This window comes from Petaurus breviceps, unplaced genomic scaffold (genome assembly GCF_028583685.1).
Source record: "Petaurus breviceps papuanus isolate PSGF00001 unplaced genomic scaffold, PetGlider_PUasm1.0 171, whole genome shotgun sequence".
Taxonomy (NCBI): Eukaryota; Metazoa; Chordata; class Mammalia; order Diprotodontia; family Petauridae; genus Petaurus; species Petaurus breviceps.
This window is the reverse complement of record NW_027185754.1, coordinates 20,594,922-20,615,496: the sequence shown is the minus strand read 5'-3', so window position 1 is coordinate 20,615,496 and position 20,575 is coordinate 20,594,922. Positions and strand designations below refer to the sequence as shown.

The 20,575-nt window shown below is 38.8% G+C and overlaps 1 protein-coding gene and 1 long non-coding RNA gene across 4 annotated transcripts in view; one reads left to right on the top strand and one right to left on the bottom strand.

Moving 5' to 3' along the window:
- LOC138157156 (uncharacterized) overlaps nt 1-9,109 on the top strand; it is a 37,637-nt gene extending 28,528 nt beyond the window's left edge. Inside the window, exons 2-3 of the long non-coding RNA XR_011167321.1 lie at nt 8,547-8,619; nt 8,884-9,109. This is a non-coding gene — a long non-coding RNA (uncharacterized lncRNA). The remainder of the gene's footprint in view (nt 1-8,546; nt 8,620-8,883) is intronic.
- Nucleotides 9,110-10,857: 1,748 nt separating this feature from the next.
- The window catches only part of LSM14A (LSM14A mRNA processing body assembly factor), a 61,934-nt gene continuing 52,216 nt past the window's right edge, over nt 10,858-20,575 (bottom strand). For 2 of the 3 annotated variants that reach the window (XM_069082659.1, XM_069082661.1), the window contains one exon: nt 17,534-19,453. In XM_069082659.1, the coding sequence (XP_068938760.1) occupies nt 19,430-19,453 (24 nt within the window). In that variant the 3' untranslated portion in view covers nt 17,534-19,429. Of the gene's footprint in view, nt 10,885-17,533; nt 19,454-20,575 lie in introns of those variants that run through there. The other variant, XM_069082660.1, reaches the window with a different exon arrangement.

The window sequence follows — 20,575 nt, the reverse complement described above, 5'->3', positions numbered from 1 at the left end:
CAATAGGAAACATTTCAGCTGGCTCTTCTTTTACCTGAAAAGGCTGCCTGAGATATAGGAGGCAGTGTACTGTAAATTGGGAAGAACACTGGTTTGGAAATCAGAGTACATGGGCTTAAATCCCACCTTTGTCCCTTACTTTCTGTGTGACCTGGGGTAAGTCATTTAATTTCTCTTTGTTAGCTCTCATATAAAATGGGGAAGGTGGGCCATATGGCTGCTAAGGTAACTTCCAGCTCTAAAACTATGATCCTAAGGGCCAATATTTCTGGCCTGGGTATAGCTGGATATGAACTTTTATTATCACCTTTGAGGAAGTCAAGATCATGTGGAAACTCATCCTACACATAGGAAATTAGGGGAAATAACTTCCACAGCACATCAGATCATTTCAGCAGCTGGTGATTTGAGTCTGGGATCTGTTTTCTTTTTTTTTTTTTTAAAGCAATGGGGTTAAGTAACTTGCTCAAGGTTACATGGCCAGTTATTGTGTGTGTGTGTGTGTGTGTGTGTGTATCTGAGCCCAGAACCAATCCCAGGTCTCCCGCCTTTGGGGCCTGCGCTCTTCCTCACTGCGCCATCTGGCCGCCCCACTGGGATCTGTTTTCAAGGAAACAAGAAAGGAATTAGGGTAGAAACTTATACATGTTTGAACCCAGAAGTCAGGAGTGGAAAAAAAATCAAGCTATTTATATGTGTAACCTGAGTCCCAAAGCCCATTCGTATGGGACTCTGTTGGGGGAGATAATTGCCCTGTGCCTTTGTGAAGGGGCAGTGTGGTTTGTGAGAGCATAAGAGAGGGGAGCACCAGGATTTCTGAGTGTCTTCAGTTTCTTTGGGCTCTTAAGTCTGGGTTCTGCAGTCACTTTGGGAACTTCTGGCTTCCAGCTTTGAGTGAGAAGATGGAAGATGCCAACCCTACTTCAGATTGCTGAAGGAAAAGACTGGGAAGAAGCTGGCATGAGAGGAGTTGGCAGTTTCCCTTGTGTCCCCATTTCTAGCTTGCTACACCAGACTTCAAATAACTTCCTCTTGGTGAGGTCTAGAACTCCCTTGGTTGAGCTGAACTACTCCTGCTCCTAATGGGAGAAATAAATCATTTTTCATTGTCTGGTATATATTTTCCTTTGTATAGTTTTTTAAATTTCTGTTTTGTTGTCAACTTGGATTAATGGATTTCTTTGTTATTTACTATGTGTGCTCATTGTGGAACTGGTCTTTGTTGGGAAAAGGATCAAACTTTGAATATAAAGATTGGGTCCTTTCATCATTATGAAACAGGGATTAGAGGTTTGTCTTTAACCTGAAAACCCTATCTCCTAGACTAATAATATTTAAAGGAGTAATTCTAGTCTTGTATCCCCTCTCTCTGATGAGAGCAGAGTGACCAAACTTTTGGTCCCAACCCTTTGCATCTCCTCCTGGCAGGAATTAAAGTTATCCTTGGAAAAGTGTGGCTGATGATGGTAGAAAGAGGCCTTTCAGTTTTCCCAGAAGTTTTTATCAAGTAGGGAGCTTTGCCCTAGGTAATTTATATTTTCCACTTTATCAAACACTGAATTACTGAGTTCTGTTGTTTCTTAATTTCCCTTATCTAGTCTATTCCATTGATCTGTTTCTTTATTCTTTAATTAATACTAGATGGTTTTGATGACTGCTACCTTATAATGTAGTTTGAGATCTGGAAGTACTATTCCCCCTTCAATCTACTTCTTTTAACCATTTCCCTTGATATTTTAAATTTTTTGTTTATCCAAGTGAATTTTGTGGTTATTTTTATAAAATTCTTTAGAGTATACCCTTTTGTAATTTGATTGTTATAGCAATGAAAGCATAAATTGATTTTGGTAGTATTGTCATTTTTATTATATTGGCACAGCCTAGCCATGAGCACTGAATAATTTCTAATTTCTCTAGCTATTTTGATTGTTCTTTATTTCTTTAAGGAGGGTTTTGTAATTAAATCTATACAAGTCTTTTGTGTGCTTTGGGAAGTTACGCCCCAGATATTTGTTATTATTATAATATATAATAATATACATTATTATATAGTAAGTATTTTGTAGTTATTTGGAATGGGAATTCCCTCTTCATTATTGCTGGGTTTTGTTTTGTTATTATTATATAGAAATGCTTTTGATTTTTAAGGATTTATTTTATAATTCACAACTTTGCTGAAGCTATTGTTTTAATTAGTATCTTTGCTGAGTCTCTAGGATTTTCCAAGTCATCATATAATCAGCAAACACGGATAATTTTAGCTCCTTATTACCTTTCTTTATTTCTGTAATTTCTTTCTCTTGTCTTACTGATGTTGCTAGCATTTCCAGAATAATATCATATAAAAAGGGGGAGATTTGGCATCCTTTTTTCACTCCTGTATTTATTGGAAAAGATTTTATTGTACCTTCATTTGCTTACTTTGGGTTTTTATGCTTTTTATGATACAAAAAAGGTCCTTCTCTGCCTATTCTTTGTAGGGTCTTTAGCACAAAAATGTTGCACTTTGTCAAAGACATTTTCTGCATCTATTGAGATGATCATGCGGTTTTGAGTGTTTTGATTTTTAGTATGATTAATTAATCCATATTTTAGTAAAATTAATTAATCCGTAAGTGCTAGACATCCCAAACTGAGAGAGGAATAATGAAGTTTCTTATCACTATTGTGTTACTGTCTATGTTTTCTTGTAGTTCAGATGTTTCTTTTATGAATTTGGATGGTAAGGCATTTGAAGCATCTAAGCTTATTTCTGATATTGATTCCTTGCCTAAGGTTCCTTTCGGCATAACTTTGTTTCCTTGTTTATCCCTTTTATTTTTTGAATGCTTGTTTTTGCTTTTTTAGGTAGCATGATAGCAATTCCTTTTTTTTTTTTGGATTTACCTGATGCATAGTAATTATTTTTCCATTCCCCAGTTTTATTTCATGTATGATTGTTTTTTAAATGTGCTTCTTATAGACAATAGATTGTAGGGTTTTGTTTTCTTATCCATCTTTTTTTTGTTTTGTTTTGTTTTATTATGCTGTTTGATCCATCCACATTTAAAGTTGGGTTGGCTTTATACTTTCCTCCATCTGCCTCTAATATTGCTTTTTTTTAAGTTATAATTTTTCTCCCTCTTTTGTTGTAAATACAGTCTTATGTTCTTTCAGTTATTTTACTTAAAACTTTAGGTTTTAAGCAACTTTAAAGAAGTTATTTAACTTTTTTAACTTAAAAAAGTTCAGTTACTTTAAAGTAAAAATTTTTTACTAAATTTCTTAAAAAAGTTGTCCTATTCCCACTGACTCTCTTCTCCTCACCTCTCACTTCTTACCCCTTTCCCTTTCAGGTTTTGTTCTTTAGTTCCTTTTCTTTTTCTGCTTTTATCTGGTTCTATAATTCTCTGTATTCCCCTCACCCCCACCTTAATCAAGTAGATTCCTCTTTCCTCTCTTCCCCTGCAACTAGTCAAAGTCTCTTCCCTGAGTCTATGCTCTCCTGCCCCTCAGGTATCAGTTGGCCTTGAGAGCTCCAACTGCCCACCCTCCCAATGTAGGACAAGAAGATTTTTCAAGTATCAAATTCCCCAGGTTATGTTCAGAGATGTTCCATAGCAGCATCAACAGTGGATCCCCCTCCCACCAACAAAGCAAAGATTCTTTCCTTCCTCCTCTTCACCCACTCCTTTGTAGACTCTTCTCTTTCTGAGATCACAGTCCTCCTTATTGCTAGAACTTGATTTGACCCAGGCACATCCACTCTATCCTTCTGCTTTCCTCCTTCCTTTCATGTACCTTCCCATATTGTAAACCCCCCCCCAAAAAAAAAATTCCCCCAGAATACTGATTCACCTGTAGGCAGGGTGTCACTTGGTTCTGCCTGTAATTCTCCCATCTACCTCTTCACTATTACTTCTACTGGATTTTTGCCTTTACTCCTGTTTCCTTGAGTATATTTAGAAAAAAGTCTTATATTGGCCTCTGTTGTCATTTTGTTGCTGTTGCTGTCTTTGCTGGCTGCATTTATTCACTTCTGCATTTCTGTTCAATCTTCTCTTTATTATTGAATATCCCTCTTCTTTCATATATGTTTAAACTCAAAATTGTAGGGTAGGTCATCCTGGTCTGCATTTGCTCCATTTGCAAAAGCTCCATTGCTTTACAGAACATGATTCTATTTTCTAGTGGGTCAAGAATAGTTATGTGTAACTCAAAATGTTCTTTCCTTTGTATTTGAAGGTCTTTCTCCTGATCACTTGCAGGACTTGTTTCTAGATTGAATTGTTAAATTTAACCACTATGTCTTTTGGAATTTGTTGCCTTGGATTTCTCTGGAGATAAGGTGTGAATTCTTTCAAATATTTAATTTTCTATGTTAAAAATTTTTGGGCAGTTCTTTTCCATTATCTCCTCTGTTTTGGTGTTAAAGGTTTTGTCCTGTCATATTTTTTCTTGGAGACCTATAATCCTTAGATTGTCTGTATACATTCTGCCTTTGAGATCAGTATATTTTACTTGCATAGTGAGCATATTTATTATTTTTTTTTGCTTCTCTCCTTCTGGATTGTCCTTTACTTCTGTGTATTTGCATTCCCAAACCATTATTTTATTTTGTTCCTTTGGTGAGATTTGCCATTGAAGATTCCAGTTTTTCTATACTACCCATTATTTTTGCTGTGCAGGTCAAAAATTCTGCTCTCACACTTTTCTCTTTTGGATCACTAGGGGACAGTGTATTGTGGTTCTATGTTCTCAAATTATACAGAGTTTTTTGTTTCATTAAGTATTGGATCATTTTTCTTTGGTTTGTAGTATTTATTCATAGATGCTTGAACTTATTTACTAGAGGCTATCTTTCCTTCTGCTGTTACTTTTTTCCTGTTGATTTATCTGCTTATGTTTCAAGGTCTTTTGAGTTTTTTTCTTCCTGAAATCTTTGGTAAATTTATTTTTTTTCTCTTATTTTCCCCTATTGATAACTTTTTGACTCCCTTTCCTCTGATTGTGTCTTCCTTGGGGGCTGGATCTGAAAGCACTCTCCTTCCCTGCTTAGGCAAGCCACAGTTCAGCCTTGGTCTCTGCCCCAACTGATTTTTGGGTGGTCAGAACTGGACCCGGTTGGCTCCTGTGCTTTCCTTCAAGTTTAGTGGAGTGCTACACAGCAACTGCTTTTCAGTGTCTTGTCCTGGTGTCCTGTCCTATTCCCTCTGTTCTTTGTTTGACTCTACACTGGCAGTCCAGAGCTTTGTAGTGCTGGTGTCACAAAGTACCGGCCCCCTGGAGGATTTTGCTTCTGAGGGACTACAGCCACCTGGCTGTCCATTTTGGCCATGGCAAACTTCTGCAGCCTGGAGCCAGAGTCTCAATGGTATTGGAAAGAGAAAACAGGGACTGGGGTGTTGGGGAGAGTTTAGCAAAAGTCTGTGAGCTTGTTGTGTCCTTGGGTCTGCTAGTGCAGCCTTTTTGCTGGAAGCATGGAGAATGGGGGAGGGATGCTGAAGGGAAACAGGTCAGTCAGAGTCAGTTCATGTCCTGCTGTTGCTGTTTTAACCTTCTTTTGGATTCTGGGTGTCCTAGCCCATGGAGAGAGCTTTAGTTGTTTCATCTTGGGCACATAATTTCTATTTTGGAGAGGTCATGGTGATCAAAACAAATGTCTATTCCTCCATCTTGTTGTTCACATAACCCAGAACTCTCTTAGTTTTTAATAAGGCATTTCAGGGTCTTGTTGCTGATCTATAGCTCTACAGTTTTTAGACACAGAGAATAGGTTTGGCCATACCTGTGTATGACCACATGTATAGGTCCAGCTATATACTTCTTTTCTGAAGGGGAGGAAAGAGTCAACAATTCAATATATTTCATTCCAGAGTCTGGTCTTTTTTTCTTCTACGATCTCCCCTGGCACTAGGATAGGGGTTCTGAACTTGGGATCTGTCTACTCACCAGACTGCCAAAGGGATCTACAAAATAAAAAAGGTTAAGAAACTAAAAGTCCCAACAGGTAGAGGAGTATTTTGGTCAGAGGAATGTGATACAGAGCACAAGCATGGGGGAATCAGTCTCAGGCTCCTACCTTACTGGGGTCTAACTCAGGGCAGTACTCTAAGTCATTATAGCAATACAGGTATTTGGGGGAGAAATGTGGCCTTGTGGAACGGTTAGGGGTGTGCCATTTCTTAAATCTCTATGAGCTATACTGAGTCCTTTGTCCTTTTATAAGGTAAATGAAACAGTTGTAAACCTATGTGAGCCTTGTAAGGGTACTTGGGGAGTATCAGATTACTGACATTCCCAGGTATTCACCTGCATAGGGACAATGGTCCAGAGAAGTAAAAGGTCCCAGATATTTATCTGGGCCCTTCATATCAGGATGGCATCTCTGATGAGATTTGTCAGTCATTTGCCATGGCTCTTAAGAGCTCCAGGACATTTATCCACTATGTTTGCTTAAATGCATACTCAAGTATGGGGCGTGTGGATTACTTCCAACTTTTTCCATATATATTACATCTCTTTTCCTGCATTTCCAGTTAAAATTTCTCAAATGTCACACTGCCACATAGGGATCTATAAGGGGCCTAGAGTTCTCTAAACAGGGCCATGCAAGAGGCTCAAAGGTCTGTAGCAAGTCTAGGTTAGGTATCTTTATAAGGGAGTATAGGAATCTACCAGAGAGGGAGGGAGAAAAGGAGGAAATCCTATTACATGCTCAGAAATCTGTAAAGCAGATGGGGATGTTTGTGTCTGTGGAAGAATCCATAATAGGTCTGGAGAAGGGGGCTGAGGATCTGCAAAGAAGATCATGGGGAAGTAATTCTGAACTTTGTAATCATTAAACAAATATAGGAGCAACATGGTTCCCAGTAACTGCCTGTTCTATTGTCTGAAAATTTAGCCCCAATTCACATTTATAATCAAACTCGATACAGTTAACAGGACATTATGTGGCTAAGTTATTCAGAAAAAAATCGAATACTAAAGCACTCCTTGGCTTCTTTCCTTGTCCAAATGTCATTTTCTCAACTAAAATGGGCCTTGGGCACAAAAAACATATAATGCTAAAACTATCCCATGGCTGCAAATGAGACATTCATGGAAAAAAGAACTATTGTTGGGCTAACAGTAAGAGCTTAAGATATGGTTTATTGGAACAGAAACAAAGCCGTTGGCTACATCAGGAGGTGAAACTCTCACCCATTTCCCCCACAACCCAAGCCTGTAATCCCAAAACCTGGGTCTTCAGAATGGGTTCCTCATCACCATTTCTAGGAGACAATTAAGCTGGATGAAACCTTATTCCCTATCTGCATTTAAGGGTGGGAACCACTGGGTGCTGAAGAGCCAAAAAGTCTGTATAAAGCCTTCATGGTCTTCTTGGCCTACTTAGGTGTAGTATCAAAAAAAAAAAAAATCATTCTTTGCCTTGTCCTGTTGCCCTATACTACAGACTACTAGCTCTTATAACACTAAACAGCAAAAGGCATCCATTCATAGATAGCCTCTCTTCTTGTCTGTGAAATGAGCATATTGTTAACAAGGGAATCCATAAGAAATGAGGAAGATAAAGATTTCAGAGAAACATAGGGAGATTAATATGAAAAAAAAAGAACATTAAGATAAAATTGAATACTATGTAATTGGTAATGATCAAACTTGGTTCCAGAGAGTTGAGAAAATGCCCTTCTCCTTTCATTTCTGAGGTGGTGGAAAGGGTACCTATGCATGTGGAATACCACATATACAATTAGATGTCATCTTGGTAGTTTTCCTGAACTATTCTATATGTCCTCCACCTTATCTAAACTGGTAAAAGGAAAGGGATGGGAGGCTAGATGGCGAGGGAATGTGATATGAAAAAACAAAAGGTATCCAAAAAATTAAGAGCATATAGAATATAAGATAAAAATGAAATGAAAGACACAACTGCTGGTCAGGTGAGGCTGACCAGGATATTGGGCATAACACGTGGGTATCTCTGTTTCCTTGAAGATAGGGACTGTACCTGCCATTTCAATATGGGAAAATTCTTGAATATAGAAACTTTCAGTCAATGCACGATGGCAGTTTCTGTGCAACGTAAAGAATTTTAGAGAGTTCTTTAGAATAGAGCAATGAGAAATTAATTGGCTTGTCCAGGGTCACTCAGCCAGTATGAGTCGGGAGGGGGATTAAAACCCAGATTTTCCTGGCTCTAAAGCCAGTTCTCTTTCCTATACCAGGGGTGGGGAACTGCAGCCTCAAGGCCACATGTAACCTTCTAGGTCCTCAAATGTGGCCCTTTGAATCCAAACTTCATGGAACAAGTCCCCCTAATAAAAGGATTTGTTTTGTAAAACTTGAACTCCAGTCAAAAGGCCACACCCGAGGATCTAGAAGGCCACATGGCCTCAAGACTGCAGGTTCCTCATCCCTGACTATATCATGCTACCTCTTTCCCTTTACTTAAGCCACCAAATTAGCCCCTATATGTTCCCAAATATCAATGCCAAACATAGAACATGGTTTAAAAAAAAACAACAAACTTTTTTAGAACATATTTGTTATTCTTTTTTTCTCAGGTGGATCTGAACATAAATCTAGGCTCCTGAAGAGATTACTCCTAAATAGAAACTGAGTCTTCACTACTGTCAGGTCAGTGTCATGACATCCTAAGGCACACTATATCCTGCAAAGTTATGCTCTTAGAGGGAAAAATGCTGAGTAGTCAGGAGTATGCACCTATATCCAACAGGCCAAGAGGGGGAAAGATCTTTGTATTATCCCTGTCCCTACTCCTAGTTCCCTTACCCCATCTGAATACAGTAGGAGCTGAGGTCCAACCACGATCCTACTGACTAAGCATGGGCTTTTCTCAGCTTAATCTAACCTCACTCCTGATCTCCTTTCTCTGGGTAGGCAGGGATGTCTGGGAGTCAGGATGGCCACTGCCAAAACTGAAGCAAGAAGGCACCCTGAGGGAAACAAGGGGTAGCATATGCCAGCAAGTCAAACCACCACCACTACCACCATCTTCCTTTGGATTCTGATGGAGACTGCCCAGGATCTTGAAATTTGGAGTCTTTGGAATAGTAATGCTTTTAAGCAGTCCTCCTGGGAAGGAATGCCTACAGAAATGAAACCTGACAACTGTTCTTGCAGGTGCTACAGCCATCTCTGTTGAAGATCCACGAAAAAGTTCCTGGCCACCAGTCCCTGGCACTGCCAAATGGCTTAACATCAGAAACTCATGATTTTATTAGTGGATATAACAGTAAAGAAGGAGCTGCTTTACCCCTGTAGCCTAAGGATCATGGGACATTCCCATCTGACAGGCAGTTGGAATTTTCTAGATTTATATCCTTAATTAGAACATGAGCTCTTTTGGGAACCAGGACTGTCTTTTCTATCTGTATCCCCAGGTCTTAGCACAGTGTTTTGTATACTGTAAGTGCTTAATAAATAATCCAATCATTTATTCATTGATGTAAAAGAAGTGGGTCCCAAGGACATCAGTAGAGCAGAGAATGTGACACTCAGTTCTTTGTCTCTTCACTCTCCTAAAGACCTGATGACCAATAAACTACACACTGAGCTGGTCTAGGAGTGGGGTGGGAGTGAGAAAAGGCTGCTTCCCTTTTCTTGAGGGGGAGCGGATTCCTTGCTGCAAAATCTTCCAAGAACCTGGCACCCTGAGTCTTCCACAGCATGTAAGAAGGGATTATTTATAGGGATCCAACTTCTTTTAGCTTGGGCCTCCACTGGAAAGAAGTGATGGAGCCAGAGTGGGGTGCTCATTAATCAAAACCTCTCATCTAATTGAGGTACACAGGTGTTAAGTGACTTTCCTAAAGTAGTAAGTGGTTAAGACTAGTATTTGAACTCAGAGTCACTCCTGTGACTCCCAATTTCCATTTTATTGGTCAGTTTATGCTTTCTTCCCTCCATTTTTCTTTGAAACCTAACTTTGCTCTTTACATCAGCTGGGCCTTGAGGTGGGGAAGGCACCGACTCTTGAACTCTCCAGTGACATGCTTCATTAGGTTTTTGGTGGAGGTGGCTACATATCAAGTAAGATATGATGCCTACGGGGCAGCCAGGTAGCACAGTGAGTAAGAGCACCGGCTCCAGTGTTGAGAAGACCTGGAGATCGAATCCTGGGCTCAGACACTTAGCACCCACCCAGAAACACTTGGCCGTGTAACCTTGAGCAAGTTACTTAACCCCAATTGCTCAGGGGCGGCCAGGTGGCTCAGCGAGTAAGAGCCCCGGCTCCAGTGTCAGGATGACCTGGATCAAATCCGGGCTCAGATACTCAGCACCACACCCAGAAATAACTGGCCGTGTAACCTTGAGCAAGTTACTTAACCCCGATTGCTTTAAAAAAAAAAAAGATATGATGCCTACTATCCATACCACCTCAGCCCCAGGTAGAAGGCTCCTAAGGGATATTAAACTAAAGGGATGGGAACGTTGAAAGCAAGCCTGAGAACCAAGAGGTCTAACTAAAGCTCACAGACTTTTAACTTTCTGCCTGATGGTGACAAGGAAGAACCATGCAAGGCCCAAAAAAGTCAACATCATCATACAAAATGTGAAAGGGGTTCACAAAGAAGTGTTCAGGAAGGAGATAGCATCAGTTTCTAATCAAGGTTTGAGAAAGCCAGTCCATATAGTTTTTCCTCTCTTGGTTAATGTGTATGACTGGTTGGAGAAAGAACTTGGCACACCTAAAATGGACTGGCTCCTGAACCCAGATGCCCAGTCTTCATTATCATGAACTCACTTGATTGCAGACTGCACTGATTGTAAATTTGTCTTCAGATCACTAGCCCTCTGTTGATGGGCCCTGATCATGCTCCTTTGGCCTGAACCGTCTTCATCCAGGGGATCTGCACAATTGTCTTTTTATTTATAGACCTGTGATTTAGAGACACCAAAAAGAAAAGTGCAATTGCTCTGAGAGTGGAAGAAAAATGATCACTGGAGTTGTTGATGTACATGCCTGAGAGCAGAGGGACCTAAGAGAGAGGACCCTGAGTTCACAAGTGGTCTTGACAGAGGGCCCATCAGACACAGGTGGTCCTGAGCTGACCTAATGGGTGCAGAGGTCTCTGAGGGGAGTAAACTGGTGGATAAAGAAATCTCTGAGAGGAAGTGCCCGATGAACAAGAAGATTTAGAAAGGCCCTCAAGGATAAGGGACTATGACTGCAGGTGCCAAGCTCAAAATGATGAAAGGGAATTCCCTTTTGGCTCATGATAATGTTTTGACACCAGAAATCATCAGCTGTAGGGACATTCAGTCCATTCAAATGAAGTCCTTTTAAGACCTACTCAATCTTCTTTGCCAGTGAGTTGTTTTGCTCTATGCATAGTGGCTGATGGGGTTCTAGGGGGTGGAACAGGAAACAGTCTGGGCCAAAGGACAGAGAGAAGAGAGGAAGATCTGACCCCACTCCCCTCCCTAAAGAGTTCCTTTTCAGACACACCAGGCACCCTTTGCACCTGGTCACTCATTCAAGTCTCTTTTGAGAGCTGACCAAGTTTTATCAGATGACCTCTAGGGCAAAGACAATCGGTAACACACACATACTGGGAACAAATATACAAATAAAACATATTAGCTTCAAAGTACAGAAAAAAGTATTATTAGGAGCTCAATCATCTTCCATTCCCCAATGGAGAATTATTTTTATTCCTGTAATAATTTACTAGTAGATACAACATGGCAATGGGAGAGTTATAAGGCGATGGTAACTGACACCAACAACATAAAAAGAGGAAATGATTGTTGGATAGACTGGCAGCCAGTCATCAATTTTCCCTTTTAAAGCCACCATTTTCTTGACTATACATCCTTATAATGTGACCAGGAAGGCCTAAACATAGTTGCCTGTTAAAGGTCCCTCCAGTGGATAGAGTGTCTAGCCTGAAGTCAGGAAGAGCTGAGTTTATTATCTGGCCTCAGACACCTATTAGCTGTGCGACCCTGGGCAAGTCACTTAACCTTTGCCTCAGTTTCCTCATCTGTAAAATGGGGATAAAAATAGTACCTACTTCCCAAGTGTGGTGTGAGAATCCTACAAGATAATAATTGTAAAGTGCTTAGTATAGTGCCTGGCACAGAGTAGGCACTATATAAAGTTAACTATTATTAAAGAAATATACCATGGACAAATTATTTAACGGGGCCATTCTCCCAGCCGGCTGGATGGGAACAGTAGGATTACAAGAGCACACCTTGGGTAGATAAGAGTGCATCTCTGGGAGATTTCTGAAGTCTGGTCTGATGGCTAATGTGAAAAAAGGATGGACATTCGCTGTTCCATTTCCATCTCAACTTCTCTTCCCCTTGATCTTCCATGAATAAATTACAATAAAATTGACTAAATGCAAAGTGCTAGTGTTTGACCCCCTGCCCTATAACTAGAAACCAAAAGCTTTCACTGACCTCATACTTCTACTGGTCACATCCTGGGATATGTGAGAGAACAAGAGGAAGAAGACACAGATTTCAAAATCACATATTAAAAGTTATCGAGAGAGGGGAAAAAACAACGTAACAAATGACTTATGAAACACTTCCTCAAACTTCCAGTGACAGTCAGAATGCATGACATTTTTCAGCAATAAAGTCGCAGACCAGGAGGTCATTTTCAGTGTAGCAACGTTACACTCTATTTTACTGGAACTTGCAATACTGGGGAGATACGGGAAAGTTTTATTTCCCCACTGGGAGGCACAGTTGCATGGGTACAGGAGGAGAAAGGCAACAACTCTAGCCACATCAAGAAGTAATTTCACGTCAGATTTTTAACATTCCAGTGATTCAGATGCTAATTTTAATTTTTAGTCTAGAAAGGAATTCAATCCAGCTTCCAGAAAGAATGGTTTCTATTTTCCACCTCCACACCACCAACTCTCTTCCCTTAATATTTGCAGTTTGGCTTCTGTCCCCAGGGGGTTCCTAATCCTCAAATAAAGGCCTTCTGTAGGTCTGCCCAGATCTTTCCTACAGTCTGAACCTGACTTCCCTTGGCTTCTGATTCTTTATTTATTGCTTTTTGGAGTGGGGGAAGGCAGGGCAATTGGGGTTAAGTGACTTACTTGCCCAAGGTCACAAGGCTAGTAAGTGATAAGTGTCTGAGGCTGGCATTGAGCTCAGGTCCTCCTGACTCCAGGGCCAGTGCTCTATTCACTAAGCCATCTAGCCGCCCTTTTCTTAAATTAAAAATTACTGTCTTTGCATCATCTACATTTCCCATTATATCCTTTTCCCTCCGGTGAGCCACCCCTTATGATTATTATAATAATGAATTTTTTAAAAAGAAAAAATACCTACCTAATTAACCAATATACATAAAAGAGCTACTCAGAGGCAAAACTTGGGTGGGGGGAAGGGCAGTTTGTGTCTTCTCTCTTCTCTGGGGCCATGCTTGGTCTTGTCATCTTACCTTCAACATGTGCAAAACAACTTTTCTTTTCTCTCAAATCTATCCCTCCTCTGAATGGAAATCTACTTTTCAACTGCTCAATAAGGTTTACAACCTCTGCAATACTGGCGGCTACTCTTCATTCTCATCCCTTCCAGCCAGTCAATTGTCAACATCCTTCCTCTCTTCCCCCTGATTTCCTTTCAGTCCCTACCTTTGTACAGGTTCTAGGAATCCCTTTCTTGGACTATTACAATAGCTTCCTGAGTGGTCTTCTTAACTCACATCTCTCCCCTCTCCAATCTGTCCCCCACATACTGTACCAGAGATATTTCTAAAGTTCAGGACAATTAGTATCACTCCCATTTCAAATCTCCAGAGACTACCCTGTGCTTCTCCAATAAAATACAATTTCTTATATTTGGCATTTCAGTTCCTTCAGATTGTAAGGTCATTCTAAATTTAATAAAAACAACGGTCTTCACAGTCATTGCATATCCTGCCTCTGCATACTCCATATTTAAGATGCATTTCCTCCTGACTTTTCTGTTAGGATTCCTGCTTTCCTTCAGAGCTCATTTCATGAACCACCTCCTACATGAGGTCTTTTGCTATCCTCCCAGTAATTAAAACCCCCCTCACTCACCAATGACCTTTAACTTACTTAGCTTTTGTTTTGTATTTACTTAATATGTGTATATGTTGCTTCCCCCATATAATACAAGATCCTTGAGGACAGACATTTATGTTGTTTTTATCTTTGTTATGTCTTTGCCTAGGACATAGCAGGTACTTAGTAAATGCAGGCTTATTGACAAATTCTCACTCAAGGAGCCTTCAGTACTGGAAAACATTACACCAGGAGCGAGGAGACCTGGGTTCTAGTGCTGACAAGTCATTTCCCCTTCCTGAGGCTTGTTTCCTCATCTGTAAAATAAATGAGGTTGGGTTACATTTCTAAAGTCCTTTCTAGCTCTGAAATTCTATAGCCGAGACAATCAAGTTTTAAATGAGTACTTTTAATATCTTTTGGGGGCAGCTTAGGTGGTTCAGTAAATACAGCACTGGGCCTGGAGTCAGGAAGACTAAAGTTTAAAAGTGGCCTCAGATGTTTACTAGCTGTGTGAATCACTTAACCTCTGTTTGCCTTAATTCACTGGAGAAGGAAATAGCAAAATCACTCTAATATCGTTGCCAAGAAAACTTCATGGACAGTACTGGTGTGCTATGGTCTACAGGGTCACAAAGAGTCAGATATGATTGAACAACAAAAAGAACAATAAGTCTTCCGTTGTATATGGTGCATATTTAAAATAGATTGTTTTAACTGAATATTTATCATGTTCCCATATCTAGTTCAGTGCTCCCTATTTTGGGAAATATAAACAAGCATGATGGGTACCTTAGAAAGCAAAAGTGTCTCTAGTATAATTTGCAGTCTTCAAATAATTCTTAGGCCATCAATAATTTCTTAAAATTGGTATATGCTGTTAAGACAACCACCACTTATCCCAGATGTCCTGTTGATTCCAAGACACTTTTTTTTTTAAAAAGCAATTGGGGTTAAGTAACTTGCTCAAGGTTACACAGCCAGTTATTTCTGGGTGTGGTGCTAAGTATGTGAGCCCGGATTCGATTCCCAGGTCATCCCAATGCTGGGGCCGGTGCTTACTCACTGAGCCACCTAGCCGCCCCTCCTCACTTTTAAATTACAGAATCCTCAAACTGGAATTATATAATCAAGATTTAGTTTTAATCTGAGTCATAATAAGGATCAAAGAACCTTAATGTTCAAAAAGGAAAACTGGTATTACAGAGATCAGAAGACCATTCAATTATTGATAGAATGTTAAGAATAGGAAGGTACCTTTAGTTGGAAGACAACAGAGTTTAGCATTCTCATTTAACAGATGAGAAACTTAAGGTCCTGAGATTAATGGACTTGCCAATGGTCAAACAATTGTTTAACCAGAGACTTGGTATTCAGATCCAGGCTTTATGACTCCTACTCTGGTAATTCTTTCCACTGAAAGTTCTCTAATTGTACCAGTTACTGTCTCATCCAATACTTTAAGAAACTTTTGTATTCTCTGTCCTGATTCTAGTTTCTCCTTCAAGAAAATACTAATTTAATTACTGGCTACAAAAATTAGACTAAATTTATTATTATTATTTGTTAAATCCTGTGCTATATTAATGGGGTTGCAATAGAGGGATAAAAAATGACCTACAAATAATAAATAAAATACAAATGAAGTAGATTTCCCTTCACAAGTAAAATAACTATCAAAAGGTTTCTGACGAACTTCTATTTTCATCCACAATCCAAATCCATTGGGTGCTGCTAACATAAAATGGTATTTAAGAGTACAATAGAGTCAAATATTTGCCTTGCACACAAATCAGTGTCCAGGAAAAAATGTTCAACTACTTTCCATAATGAAGTACCAGAGAATAGCAACCACTCTACTTCAGTCTGAGTAGGACTGATACCATTTAGGTTTCATGTAACTAAGAATAACTATTTCTGTGTGGGCTAATATTTGGTGTTTCTAGAATAGAAGGTGATTCCATTGGCATTAGTACTGGCCATGTATGCATACATATACATGCATACATACACACATACATAAATACATGTGTGTGTGTGTGTGTGTGTGTGTGTATGAATGGGATATCCAACTCTGGGTAAATCTTAAGTCTAGGTAATTACTAAACATTTTTATATTTTCAGGCCATTAGTGCTATTTGATTTTTCTAACTTTATCCAACTGCCCTGATTGTTCACTCCTACAGTCATAGTGGTTTTTTTGGAGGGGTAAGGCAAAGCAATTGGGGTTAAGTGACTTGCCCAAGGTCACATGGCTAATAAGTATGTCAAGTGTCTGAGGCTGGATTTGAACTCAGGTCCTCCTGACTCCAGGGCTGGTGTTTTATTCACTGTGCCACTTAGCCGCCCCCAGTCAGAGGGTTTTAAATAAGTTGGAAGCACTAAAGGGAATAATAGCTAAATTTACTCCAGGGTAAAAGCACAATTCACCTCACTATCATACTATCCACTAAACTAATCATCCCCAAAAGCCTAAAAATCTTTTTACATTTTTCCTGTCCCCACCCCTACTTTCTATGAGACAAACATAAAACTTTCAATACTACATGTGTGTGATATGCCAGCTTTTCTCATCAGATTCTAAAGCTAAATCTGAACATGAAAATGAAGCAACTAAGGGAATATGAATCTTACACAAAGCAAATAGAGTGCAACCTGCATTTTACAAACTCCATATATAATTGTATGATTGGGGGCACAGCAGTGGCAGTCAAGTTCTTTTCAGGAACTTATCAGAACACTTGACAAACGTGGGAGAGGGTTCCAGTTCTATGGCTTCTTCATTTCCAGACCTATTAAGATCAAGACAGGGGCAGCTAGGTGGCATAGTGAACAGAGTAGTGGCCCTGGAGTCAGGAGGACCTGAGTTCAAATCTGACCCCAGACATTTAAAACTTACTAGACATGTGACCTTGGGCAAGTCACTTAACCCCAATTGCCCTGCCTTCCCCGTTCCAAAAAAAAAAAAAAATCAGGTCAAGTTTAAGGCCACTTATTCCCTGTGATTCTAACAAAGATAACACAGTGTGGACCCCCACACTATTTTTTAGTGTTTTCCTTCTATGACCTCTAGACATTGAATTGCCTAGATACGAAACAGAGCCACAAGGATTGAAAAGGAGACCATAAGACAAGTACAGAAACTCACCAAAATTTACCAAAGGGGAGGGGTAGATCAGATATGTGCTATATAAGCTGGTGTCTTCCAGCTCAAAAATCCTATGATTTTATGACTATAATCTATGATTTAGGGCACAAATTAGATTTCAGAAATGTCTGTGGAAATTGGAGTAAAAAGCCACTACAGTCTTGATTTTTAAGGCCACACCTACACGTACTTGGTAAAATACAAGATAAATAAACAATAAGATTAATCAGTATTGCTGGAAATCGAGTTTATATGGGAGAATCCAGACATTTGAAAGGACAAATATCAACTAAGTGATAATGAAATTATTTTCTTTGTTTCACTTCACATTTTGCTGTTTAGGGTAATAATGTTGAAAGGAGAAACAACTTTCACATTTTTTTTTTTATTGAACAGTTTTATTCTGCCTTAGAATAAAAACCTTGCTTTAATGTTGCAAGGTACACTGCAGGTATGCCATGCTGCCAGTTATCAGGGCACAAAATACCCCACTCGTTAACCCAAAAGGCTAGGGAGACGCACCAATTCATACCTTCACAGCATGTATCACTGGTATTATTTACAATTTTTCTTGTTTAAATAAGCCTGGGACGTCTCAGACAGTCTACATAGTTATTGCAACAGTACAGCACTTGTCTTTATGTTCAAAAACCCCCAAAAGGTGTTCAGTGTCATGATTTATGGGTCCTCAAAAAGGTTGTGTTGGTAACATGCAAACAAACAGTACTAAACAATATTATCTCAACTATGGCTGCCAAATACTGGACCTTTAATAAGGAAACCAAATTACAAAATACTTCCTTTGTAGTGCTATACAAAAGATATAAAATTAAAATTAAGATAAGAATATCAACTACCTTTAAATACTCCCATTTCTTTCCTACAGTGCAGTTCTCCACTTCTTTATCACTATTGAACATTTTGAGGATAAAGTTAACAAAATCAGCAAATTAGATAAAAACATTTTAATCTTTGGATCCCTTTATTCCTGTGGCCTCCATAAAAACACCTGAATGGCCAGATTTCATTTTTTCCGTTATAACTTATATCAAAAAGATTTACTAAATAATTTTTAATTGGCAATGAACTCCATACTGAGTTGCTTGAGGTTTACTGGTCTAGGGACCAGTACTCTAATGTCCTAAGGGTTATCAAAATGCAGCAACTTTCAACACTCAGAATGTTCTTACAATCCAATGGAATGGGTCTACAAGTATCACAACAAAGACAATTTTAAGGACTGACAGACTTTTTTTTAAAGCCCAGGCATATCAGAAAGAACATATTAACTGATGCCTAGTATTTTCTAAAAAAGTTATTATTTATCAGCAAGTAAAGCTAAGTGCATTCTGATCTATGATTATTCATGTCCTTACATCTTAAAGATCTTCTTTATTTGGACAAATCCTGTGATATGCCATAAGCTACAAAATGAAGTTCTTGCAAGTGAAAATGAAGAATTTATCCTCTTTTATATCATGGAAGAACATACCAAATCTTCATTTATATTCCAAATATAAAAATCAAACAAATTTAAAGCCTGAAAAGCTAAGAAAAAAACCAACTATTATTAACTCTGTTCCTTAGCATATCAACTTTTGCAATAACACAGTATGTTTGCTGACTTAAAAATGTTTATTCTTTAAAAAATTAGTTGCTTTTTATACAGCTATACAAAGTTCTTAATGTTTCTTTGGCAATGGGATATAATGGAATTTTACAACTATATAAAAAAGGTACCTTTGCCTAAGAAACAGTATTTACTGTGTGTACATAGTTGACTGACAAAGAAAATTCTCTACCATCCAGCACCCTAATTAGTTGACGAAATAAGCTACCTCAAAAGGGATATTACAGGATTTCCCAAAAAACAACCTTCTGTGGCTCAAAACACTCACAGTATCACGGCCCCATCTGCAGGTAACTTGCAGTAATTATCAAATACAATTTAGTGATAAGAAAAATCCTCTCAGTGATGAAAAAATACTTATAAGTTCCACCGAAGTACTGTTTTAGTTTGTGTTTAACTATACATAAGAAATTACTTATCCTTCTGCTATTCCAAATATATTTAATGCTCAACATTTCTGAAGATGGCCATTTTTCAAAAAGTAACTGCATTATACCCTTTGAAATTAAGCAGTGAAACCCCAGTGCTGGTGACAAGTATACAGCAAATTCACTTCTTCATTCTTTTCAAGGACTGAAGCTAATTTTCTGGACCATGAAGACCTAGATAGACATTCACCTACTTCCAAGACTTTTCCGTAGACTATGCAGCAACTTTGTTGTCTTTCTAAAAAAGGGGAGGGAAAAAAAGTTACCTTATGTTTCAAATAATAGTCTTATGAATAACCTCTTGTTACTTTACCTATTGCTGCAGTACACTTTTCTTTACTTGTAGCCTACATTCATCCCCTCTTCCCATTCTGTTTAATGGCTTTCATTATAATGTTCTGTATCTTTTACATTTAGCAATCCCTAAATTACTTGGCACAGACAGAGAGCAGAGTCTTCCAGTTAAATGAATTTTCCAATTCACTAAGGATAAATACATTTGAAGAATAGTCCTACAGTGCACATGGATGTCTCTGTCATATAATGTAGGGACCTGGTTCTAAGGAACTCCTTTTTCAGATGTAAACAATTGCTGTAGATAAATATTCAATAATTTATTTTTGGGAAAAAATATATAACATTAGTTTGTATTAAATTGTTCAATAAGGAACATCAGTAACAAACTGAAAAAAGCCTCCTAAACATTTTAAGTTAAGGTACTCACTGGTGACTATTTCAAACACTCAAAGATGTCATGCTGCTACAAGTAGGATACATAAAGCAGGATGGCTACCAAATTCAGGAGCAAATCCAAATGTTCTGCTATGCCATGCTTCTAGGCTTTGAAATGACTGAAAAGGCCTAGGAATATTTAATCTTATAGTCAATCTGCAACTGTTTACTCAAAACTGTTATATCCCCACATGTGAAAGGTACTATAGTATGGAAGTATATAAGATACCCTCATGTAGATTACAGTCTAATTGGGGAGACAACAGAAACACAGAACAATTTTATGTTATCAGTACAACAGGAGGCTAGAGAAAGGACACATCAGTCTAGGCTGGAATATTAGGAAGAGAATTTGAGGTGGCCTTTGAAGAATAAACCGGATTTAGATGGGGCTGGGGGGAAGAGACAGTAGGTACAGGCTTCCAAGCTAGGCAATAAGGTATGGTATGGCATGGCAGAGAGATATGTTTTGCAGGACAGACAGCAGACTTGACAAGAGTAGAAGAAGAATGTTAGAAAATAGTGAGATTCGGGTGTATATGTGGCATAGAGGTTTCACAAGTCAGAAAGAAGATTCTTAGTATTTTAAAACTAGAGGGAATGTTTGAGATAAACTGGAGTAACTCCT